The sequence below is a fragment of the Polistes canadensis genome, unplaced genomic scaffold (assembly GCF_001313835.1).
Source record: "Polistes canadensis isolate GaletaPanama2010 unplaced genomic scaffold, ASM131383v1 scaffold_45, whole genome shotgun sequence".
NCBI lineage: Eukaryota > Metazoa > Arthropoda > Insecta > Hymenoptera > Vespidae > Polistes > Polistes canadensis.
This window is the reverse complement of record NW_014569592.1, coordinates 791,309-802,409: the sequence shown is the minus strand read 5'-3', so window position 1 is coordinate 802,409 and position 11,101 is coordinate 791,309. Positions and strand designations below refer to the sequence as shown.

At 35.8% G+C, this 11,101-nt stretch overlaps 1 protein-coding gene across 1 annotated transcript in view; it reads right to left on the bottom strand.

Annotated features, from left to right (window-relative positions):
- Positions 1-2,615, bottom strand: part of LOC106785152 (homeobox protein prophet of Pit-1) — a 15,302-nt gene extending 12,687 nt beyond the window's left edge. Inside the window, exon 1 of the mRNA XM_014745354.1 lies at positions 2,116-2,615. Within this exon, the coding sequence (XP_014600840.1) occupies positions 2,116-2,335 (220 nt within the window). The 5' untranslated portion in view covers positions 2,336-2,615. The remainder of the gene's footprint in view (positions 1-2,115) is intronic.
- Between the last annotated feature and the right edge of the window lie 8,486 nt (positions 2,616-11,101).

The following is an 11,101-nucleotide window of genomic DNA, read 5'->3' as shown; positions in this document are numbered from 1 at the left end:
TCTCTCTCTCTCTCTCTCTCTCTCTCTCTCTCTCTCTCTCTCTCTCTCTCTCTCAGGTGTATTAGGTTAATCTTAAAGTATCCAATCGAATTATTTAGCAAAGTTTCAAGTTGAGAAATCTTGATTGTGATTTAGAACAGAGTCCATGACCGTCTTAGTTATTTCATGGGGGTGTTCTGGCTTTATGAACGAACGACGGACGTGCAGCCGGTGTAACCGTGGCGAGCGAAGTCCCTCGCACTATGCTAACTTGATTAGGGCGTTAATGACCTAATCATGTTACATGCTGATTCAATGTTCAAAGATGAATGCTGTCCACTTTACATACCTTCCCTCGTTACCTGGTGAACATGGGAAACTCGGTCAAGTTCATCAAAGAAGACAAAAGGCCTCGTCAAACCAAACGAATTTTTCTATTAGCTCTCTTCTATTCTACCTCTTAACTATTATTCATTTTTCCTAACGATATTCTCCCAACTCAATTATTAACTAACGATACTTTCCTTTTTTTTTTTTTTTGGTTTCCCTTTTTCCCTCAACGAACAATTGAATGACGAAGAAAACGCAGCCCCCACCGTACGTTTGTAATTTTTGGTTTGTTTGTTTGTTTCTTCTCGATTATTCGACATTAACGAAATATTTATTATATTGTATTATACAAATGGAATAAACATTTTATTTCGATGTTTGATTATAATTTTTGTTATTCGTAATAATTATTAGGAACAAATATATATATATATATATATATATTCGTAAAGGAAAATGTGTGTGCATTTTGAATTACGTGTTTTTTTCCGCGAATGAAATTAAATTTAATAATATTACAAATTTGTGTACTCGATAATATTAGAAATAGAAAGGAAGTCGTTGTTAAAAAAAAGAAAAAAAGAAGAAAAAGAAGAAGATAACAACCTCTGACCGTTTGAATGAACATCTGCTTTCAATGATCACTCCTATTACCAAAGTTCGTACGATCGGAGTAATAATTAGCGGTGATTTTAACGAGAGTGGACACGTGTACGCTATGGCGTTGACAGTTCGGCGAATAGTTGAAATTTGGTTTTCTATGGGTATACGTCTTTCAGCTGCTCGTCGGCATCTGGTCAAGGGATTAAGATTACTTTACTAAAAATCCTACATCCTAAATCTTTCATATATAGAAAAGTTACTAGATATCTAACAATAATATCCCGATGATTTTAAATATGAACAAACTTTACAATTAATGGAATCAATTTATTTAAGCGATATTATATTTTAGAAAAATACGATTGACTCGAAAAAATTACATTTTCTTCAATTTCTTTCTCTGTCGTCGGTGGGAAGGGTTGAGAGTGGGGGAATGTATAAAATTAAAAAATAAATATAAAAATAAAGAACACACAACGACGTTGGTAAATATAAATATTATTTATAAAGGATCGTGTAAGAGTGTGAAAAGTCGAGGGATCGAGTTCGTGGATTGAAAAGAGAGAAAAAGGGCATAGAAAGGGAGGAAAAAAGGGGGATGGAGATACATAGAGTACTCGTGAAGCCCTTTCGACGAGAGACATGGATGACAAGACTCGACACGCGTTCGCTTCACGTCCGATGTTTCGAGCCTACCCCATTAGCGAACCCCTAGTGTTAAGCTCTCTTAAGCCCCATGAGCGCATAATAATAGCCCATAGAACAGGTAGTACCATATGTCTACCCGGGTGTCCTTTATTGTCGATACTTTTCGTTCGTTCGTTCGGTACGCGTCTAACCACCGCACTGCACGGCACGGCACGCACGCACGTCTGCTTTTTCTTTTCGAAGTTCAACAAGCGGAAAATTTGTCTATCTCGATGACTATACCCAACGATGTACACTTTTATCGCGAAACGAAAACGATCATTCGTAACTTTTTCTAATTAACCAAAATCAAATTTTGTTAACCTGTTAACCGGGGAATTTTTTTATGAAATATTTCGTCATACTCGGTTAACAGGTTAAATGAAATTAACAAACAAATAAACAAACAAAGAGAAGGTACCTATCGTTTTATTCAATGACCAATAATGCAAACACATTTTCTCATATGCAAAATGAAATATATATATAAAAGAAAAAGAAAATATTAATACGAACCGACGGTAGTGGTGGCCCCAACGCTGCTTCTTCCTGGTGTAGCCGCAGGCGTCGGTGGGCTAGCTTCGAGTCCCTGGTGTACCCCATAGAGCCCAAAGTCCTGTTCGTTCGAGCTCGCGCTGCTACATTTCCTTTTTTCTTGATTATGATTCAAATGGAAGCTGTCGTTTTCAACAAGGCCAACACCGAGTAAGCCGAGATTTGGCCTTAGCTCGTCCATCAGTTTGTTCTGGCCGCAATTGGCAGAAAAATTTAATTGTCGGCTAAATATAGCCGGGAATATATTGAATTGTTGATGATCGAGGCTAAGTGCAGTAGTTGGTAAAGATGAGGCGCCACCGCCACCAGCAGTCCCGCCGGCGCCTCCGCCGCCGACGGATGTCCCACCGACGGTCCCACCGACGGTGCCGACGCCGGCCGCACCGGGACCACCGCTACCTCCGGACAGGTCGTTAGCCAGGTTGATGCCGGGGGCGACCTTACCGAGCTCTTTCCTGAGCTCTTGCAATTATTATCACCACCTAACCACCCCTTTTCTTATCTAACAACACTGCATGCCTCTCTGTTGTCCCCTATTTCTGTTCTTTTTGTTGTGTTTTGTTTTGTTTGTTTGTTTGTTTGCGCGCGAACCAACTCTGGGGAACCACCCCCTCAATTCTTCTTCCTCTTCTTCTTATTCCTTTTTTCTTCTTCGATAAATAAGAAAGAGATCCCCCTTATTTATGATTATTTAACGTATTCCTTTTTTAGAATTATTTCGACATTTGGCATTCCAGATGACAAGATGATTTTTCTTCTATTCCTTATAACACAATAATATCACCTTTTAGATGTGTTGACTGACCCCCTTTCCTTATTATTCTTGCCTCGTTATTTTGTCACTGTTAATGATTATCACTGTAACTCCTTGATTTGATTTTTTTTTCCCGATCCTTGATTTACAACGTTGTATTTATGTTATTCGAGAATTCCGTTTATTGTTTACTGGTGTGTGTGTCTCGCGAATAATAATTATCTTCTCGTTTAACGTTTGATTAACTTCGATATACAACGACGACGACGATTAACGGTGTACACGAGTACCGACGACGAGTTTATAAACGAATTTTGTTTTCATTTATTGTTTGTTTTGCCAAGTTGATATTATAAAAAAGGATGAGAAGGAGAAAAAAGAAAAAAGACAGAAGAAGAAAGAAGAAGAAGAAGAAGAAAATAAGAAGAAAAATGAAAAGAGCGCGAGAAAGGAGGATGTAGGATCTCGAACGTCTACGGGAAACGCGGTCGGTTTATCGCGATATGACCCCGATTCCAAATTCAAATCTTATTATCTCCTGGATCCAATTAGGAGGGAGCGAACGAGCGGAAGAGATTGGGACGACGGAGGAGAAGAGAAGAGAAGAGAAGAGAAGAGAAGAGCGGTGGAGGTCGAGGAGGAGAAGGGATTCGTGCTGCTGGTTGGTTGGCGGCCTTGAAAATGGAAATAATCTTTGACCGAAACGTTTGATAATTTTTATCAGAAGGGGTACAGGGTGGGAAGAGGGAGGGGGATGGGTGGTTGAGAGCGAATGAATCTAATCGAAATTATTATTATCTAGGAAGAAGAAAAATTCTCTCGTCGACTGGATTAAAGAATAAGGATCGAATAATGATTTGATGAAATTGGACACGTAAATGATTGGTTGAGTAGACGTACGCGTTACGGACGCGAGATTTTTCTAATTTTCCTTTGATTTCGGTATACTCGTTCTTATTTTTATCGGGGGTTAGGTTCTCGTGCGTCGGACGGGAACGTTTACGCGGAAAGGGAAAAGTTGAAAACCGATGGGATACGATACTACGGCGATAACGACGACGACGACGACGACGACGACGACAACGACGACAACGAAGAAGAAGAGTTTCGGCCGTGACAGGCGCAGTGGGGCGACCGCTCGCCGTGAGTTCTTGTGGGATTCTGTCCGCGAAATGCAGTTATCCCGGTGAGTTCGCGCGGGGAGCAAAACGAGGAGGAGAGGAAGAGACGAGGAGGAGAACGCGTAATATCGGTGTAGAGCCTAGCACCAGGATCCTTGTTCCGCGTGATAGTAATAGAAACGTGTAGTGTAATAGTAGTAGTAATAGTATATAGTAGTGCCACCGACAGAGAACACCCTCGCGTGAACACCCTTATACTCTGACGAAGCGACGACGCACACTCTCTCTTTCTCTTTCTCTCTCTTTCTCTCTCTCTCTCTTCCACCGGCCGGTTATTCCACCCCCTCCGCCCCCGTTTCGCGAGTTGCCAGCCACGAGATTCTCCAGAGCACGATTGGACGCGAGGGGGATGCGTTGCTCAGGCAACGGCCAATCGCTATTCCTCTTTGCCTTCTCGCCTTACCCCCACTCTATTACCCAAAATGGCGGAGCTACCAATAAAAATTCCACTGGAAAATAGCCTGCGAGCGATTTTCTTCCCACCCTATACTATACAACACCAACTACCACCACCACTACCACCATCTATGCCGTACTATACGAGAACATTTTCCAACGCACTTTACAGGCCGCACACACACACACATTCGCGCACCACCATCGTCCTCACCAACACATCGAGGATAGGATGTACTGGGACGTGCCTAGGAGGAAAGAATAAAGGGACACGCTCGTACCCTTTCTACCAACACCATCGTCATCGTCCCGACCATTACTAATACTACTACTATTCCTACCATCAACACCACTACCACTATTATTATTACTACTACTACTACTACCACTACTACCGTCATCCCCATCCTCGTTCACGCTTTCATCATCGTCGTCCTCGTCCTCGTTCTCGTCCTCGTCGTTGCTGTTCTTCTCCTCCTTGTCTTTCCCACTTGAAACTCCCTTCTTTCTCTTTCGACCCACCCACCCATCCTGTTCCACCCTATTCCTCCTCTTACCCTCCTTATTCTTCTCGTCACTCTACCCGAACTACGTTTTTCTATCTTCTTCTTCTTCCTTTTTTCTTTTTTTTTGTTTTTTTTTTTTTTTTTTTTTTTTTTTAATATTTTTTCCCTTCTTTTTTTTCTCTTCCTTTTTTTTTTTCTTTTTTTCTTTTTTTTTTTTTTTATCATCCCGCGCTGCAGATAGCTTTTTTAATTCTTTTCCCCTTTTTCGGGATTTGATTGTAACGTACACCCCCAAGTCTCTGACCCACCTGCGCCTGGAAGATAATCCGTGTACCACTATTTTCCACCTACAACCCAGTGGCCTTGCTTATTTATTTTTCTACTAAAGTAATGGGGTCCGTTAGATTGAACCATTACCATACATATATATATATATATATATATATATATATATATATACACATGTATAAATGTATATACTTCGATCACTCATCGAAAACGTTTCATTTCTTCTTCGATTAATCTCATGTTCAATTTTATTCTATTTGTTTTATCAAGGATTCGCCATCGGTATTCGTTAATATTCGAATAATAATATAAAGAGAAAATTTAATATAAGGTCTTGAATAATAAATATCATCTATACGCGTTGCGAGAGTGAGAGAGAGAGAACGATCTCTAATTAAATGAGATTATGACGTTTCTAATAGATAGAGAGAGAGAGAGAGACAGATAGAGAGTGTGAGAGAGAGAGAGAGACAGACAGAGAGTGTGAGAGAGAGAGAGAGAGAGAGAGTTGTCCTTGGATAAATCTTTTTATATCATCGTATGGCTTTTGTGTCGTTTGTTGATCGTACAAAACGCGCCAAAAAAGATTTTCAACGAATTTATTTCGACTATACTGTCAATCTCGCGAAAATATAACGCCCCTTATTGGCACGCGTCATCCCTTACCAACTACCCCATACAAAGTACCCAGTCTATAATTTTGACGGTGGTGAACGGAAAGAGAAAAAAAAAATAAACAAAACAGCACATTATTCGTACACCATTCGATGTACCGGTGTTAAAAGCGGGCCAATTTCTACGACCAAAAGTCTTTCTTTTCTTTTTTTTTTTTTGTCATTCTTTTTATTTAAGATTTTTTCGTTTATTGTCGCGTCATTCGGTCACGCCCGATTTCCAACCGGTTTCCCATGGTGAACCATAATCGATTCGATCCACCTCCTCTTCTTTCTTTCTTCTTCAAACACTTTCTAACTTTTTCTATGGACAAATTTTGTTTCCATTTATCACGAGATAAATTTTACGGGAATGTATGTGTACTATAAAACAATTATTACTTTTTTAGAAAAAAAAAAAAAAAAAAAAAAAAAATAATTCTAAATATTATAGAATCTTTTTTTTTTTTATTGTTATTATATTTTTATCTCATTAACGCGCGCGGGTAAACAATTTCCAACGATTTCCGCCCACCCATGCGTAACTAAGTATAATTGATACTGTCCCTTTTCCTTCTTCCCTTCACGTCAATTACATTTTCCTTTGTTTCTTTTTTTTTTTTATTATACAAGGTATTACTGCATTCGCTATGAGAATGCATACCATATATATATAAAAGAGTTCTTATTTACTTAAATATAAAAATTTTCTAAAAATCTCTCTCTATCTCTATCTCTCTCTTTCTATTTTCCTGTCGTGCGTTTGCACGAACGCGCGTGCCCACGATTTAAACTCGCTTCGTTTTACCCCGGAGAGACTAAACTTTTCGAACGAAAGTTCGTACCAGCTTTAGTCGAAGTATCGCGCGACCTAATAATAATAATAATCCTAGATTTCAAGGGGTGGTATCTCTATTACGTACAAAATGGAAAGAAATTTAGAACTACTTTTTCATTCGATACGAGAGTAATGTAGATTTGCTTCTGTCCAACGTGAGGGAAGGGGGTGGGTGGTGGGGTGGGGTGGGTTGGGGAGTGAGGGGTGAATAGAAAAGGGGGAGAAAATGATCGATGCTTAGATAACTCGATATCGTTTCACAATGTATCATCTATATGTATATGTGTGTATATATATATATATATATATATAGGTATATGTTGGTACGAGTGCATATTGTACAAACATCGCGTTGGCGCCGCTCTTGAATTCCACGTGGATTTCCATGTAACGTCAAACCGCTATTTGTATACGACTCCGCCGCTCGTCGTTAGAGATCGATCTAATTTATAAAGGGGGTAGATCCTAAGTATTAGATTAAATTTTATCGACCAACTATAGGTAACCTACTGTACCGGGGGTAGTATCCTCTACATGGACCATATGCAAGTTGTTGTTGAATTTTCTATTAGTGATCTTGATCGTTATCATCTTCTTTCGATCGATCTGCCTTTTTTTTTTTTATCAAATACAACGAATCGTTTGTATAATCTATTTTAATGGTATTATTTCAAACGAATAAATAACATTTACTTGACTTGTTAGTAATGTTGGATATATTATATTGTTTTATCAATCGTATGATTAATCATAATCTTTGTTGTTGTTTTATCGATTATTAATACGTACGTATCAATCGTAGAAATATCTTTTAATGATCAAGTTCTCTTAGTATTCTTATTTCATTCTATACAGATGGGAAATCCGCCCCATTAATTTCTTCATCCTACAGATGTGCATATGAGTATATATATGTATATAATATACCTATCGATCGTATTACAATCAACATCTGCATTAACAAATTATGTATTAATATTATACCCGATGTTATATTATAAATTTTTAATTATTGTTAATAATTCAATTAATTGTTTATCTCGTTCAAAAATAAAATTATTAATAAATGTGTCTTAGGGAAATTTTTGTTAGAACGTTTGTTTTGATCTCATTGAGATCTCATTATTCTTTTTTTGGTTTAAAATATAATAATGTATGTCTTCGAAAGAATTTATAAAAAAGAGACTCAGAACATTAATGATCAAAATAATTAAAGAACCTTTTTGTAATGTTTATAATATGAATTTTTTAAAGAAAGTCATAATAAAAAATTTTCAGTTGCTGAAGGAGTCCCGATAAAGGGGACTAAACGTTCAATGAGAACAAAACAAACATTCTACAAAAGTTTTTCAACCCGTCCAATATTCCCTAAGACACAATTATTATTAATAATATTATTAAATATTATATTATATTATAATGGAGAGATAGATAAAAAGAGAATGTGAATCGTATTTGCAGATCTGACAAATTCTTTGAAAAGTTCTCTATATATAAAGGTATAGAATTGAGAGAAGGGAGGGTGGGGGGTGAATCTGAAATTCGTGAAGGAACACGATTTTATTGTCGGCAAGTGTGACAGATTTCGACCACGCCCAACCGATATGGTGACCCTTCGTGATCGGACTTAGATCCCTTCTAACTCCTGGACCTGGTGGAACATCGACAATTTTTGTCTTTGATCTACGCGCCTGGAACCACTTCCTCTTTCTCCCTTCCCTTCTCTTCTCTTCTCCTCCACCACTTCTTTGCGAATCACCAAAGGGATCGAGAATAAGAGATAACGATCAAAGTCACCGAGATACTTTTCACTTTGTTAACTCGACGGATGATGATTCGCGTTATTCGTTATTGAAAAAATTTTACGTTAATAAAAGTAGAATAAAATATATATATATATATATTTCATGAGGGGGAGGTTGGGGGTGGGTTGGTGATAAAGAAAAAAAAATAGGAAAATAAAAACACAAGATACAATTTCATTGCGATTGTCAAATTTGACTTAAAGTTTGGTAAAAGAAAACAAAAAAAAGAAATGGAGTGAAATCGATTGCGATGGTTACAACCGGAAATAACTTTCGAAATGGTTCAAATGGTTCTGTGTAAAACACAATACCAATAAATTAAGGGGATGACCGATTCGATAGACTACGAGTTGTCCTTTCTCGAAAGATGGGCGTTACCCTATGCGAGACCAAATAATTGGCCTATTCAAATTATGTACAATATTTTGACGTGGTTTTATTGGTGACACGTGCGGTGAACAAATTGCCAAGCACGTGCTTGCCAATGGAACTTTTGTAGTAGAACATGTTGAAGCAACAATCCAAAAGTACCAAGAAGAAGGCCCATACTTTAAACTGGTCCTATAAAAATGATTACTCTAACCAAATATTACAATTGATTTGATATTTTTTTTTTTTTGTTGGATACTATTTAACGTAATCTCTCATCGATATTTTAAATAAATGATTAATATTTTGCAATAGTTTATATAAATACGTGTAATATTGATTAGTAAAATTTTATTCCTATTATAAAAAATATTCTAATAAATTANACTGATTATTTATATATTACAAAATACTTCTTTTCTATTCTTTTTTTTTGATATCGAATTCAAGTTACTTTTTAGTTTTAAAATTTTAACGAAAAATCATTAAACACATACCTATATCCTTAGATAGTTTAACGTTCTCCAAATCTCACATCTTATTTTCAATTTCTAAATACTGACAAGATAAACTACCTTATAAATCTCAACGGAATTGAATTAGAACGAGCAATTAACGCAGGATCCCTACGTCGGATCTAATGTTCTCTTTGAAACGAGCCGCGACTAACTAACGAAAGATAGAGCGAGAGAGAGAGAGGATAAGTTAAGTGCTTAACGATTATGAAATTCGATGACCGATTTAAAATTATTTACAATTATGAAAAATATATATTTCCTATATAGACGAGAAAGTAAGCGAATAGGTAATTTATTCTTCTTCTTTTATTTTTTTTTTTACATGATATTATGTTGCTTACTTAAAAAAAAAAAGAAACAAAATAAAGCATATGTGTAACCATCATCATATTATTATTTTTCTTTTAATTATTTTTAATTAGATCCTTGTTAATCCGTTATTTCATTTTTGCTTTTCAAATATTACACGATTAAGATCACTCTATATCGTTTTCGTATAGTACATAATAACTGTGATGCAAACAGAGAGACCGATAGTATAACACATAGCTAGTAGTGTAAGATTATATACTAGAGAAACGAGTCCTCGGAGTATACAAGAGAGGGTGTACTCAAGGGAGAGTATATAACCAGAGAACAGGCTCGTACTCTATCTCTGGTTCACCGACCTAAAGTTTTGATACTTCTGTTTAACAGAAATCTCTTCTCATTCTTTTTTTTCTCTATTACGAATAAATAATATTATATTATTTCTATCACATATCGTGTATATATTAAATACATTAATCGTATTTTCGTTAGACGATTACAAGAAATGAAATTATACTTGTTATAATTAATTCGGAGAATAATTTAAAAAAAAAAAAAACAATTAATAATTAATTATTTATATTAATATAATAAGGCGTAGACGATTATACGAGTGAGAATTAGTTAGTGTTGGTAATAGATAGTTTAATCTTAAGATTGTTGATAAATATTCGTTGCGGAGGGGTGAGTTGAGCATGAACCAAAAGTTGTGAGATAAATATATAAGTGTAGTAATAATAAGACATTGTAAAAAATTTTGTAAGTTGTGCAATAAAAATCTGATTATATATATATATTAATATAATAATTAATTAATTATTAAATATTCTATTTTTTTTATCAAATACGCGCGTACACTAAAACTTGCCAGATTTTTCTTTTTTTTCTATTTGATATTATTTTCATTAATATATTACCACGCGTATTCCTCATGAATCATTTTTTCAAATTCGAAATTGAAATAATCATTAAGCTGAATATTTTTCTTTAATATCCACATACGTCATATCCCGAATATATTAATAATAATAATAATATTAATAATAATAATGAGAGAATTATTATAAAAATTCTTTTTCCAAAACTCGTCCATTTCTTTTCTTTGATATATAATACTATGTAACGTTGAGTTGTAAAAAAAAAAAAAAAAAACAAAAAAAAGAGAAAAAAGAGGAAAAAAAAGAGAAAAAAGAAAAAAAGTACTTTCGTCGCTTTCATCGTGTTACCGGTTGGACGAACTTTTACGAGCCCGCCCATTTGTGGAAGGTAGAGTCGTTACGACGAGAACCATGGGCGAAAACGTAAGAATTTCATCTAGCATATATATATA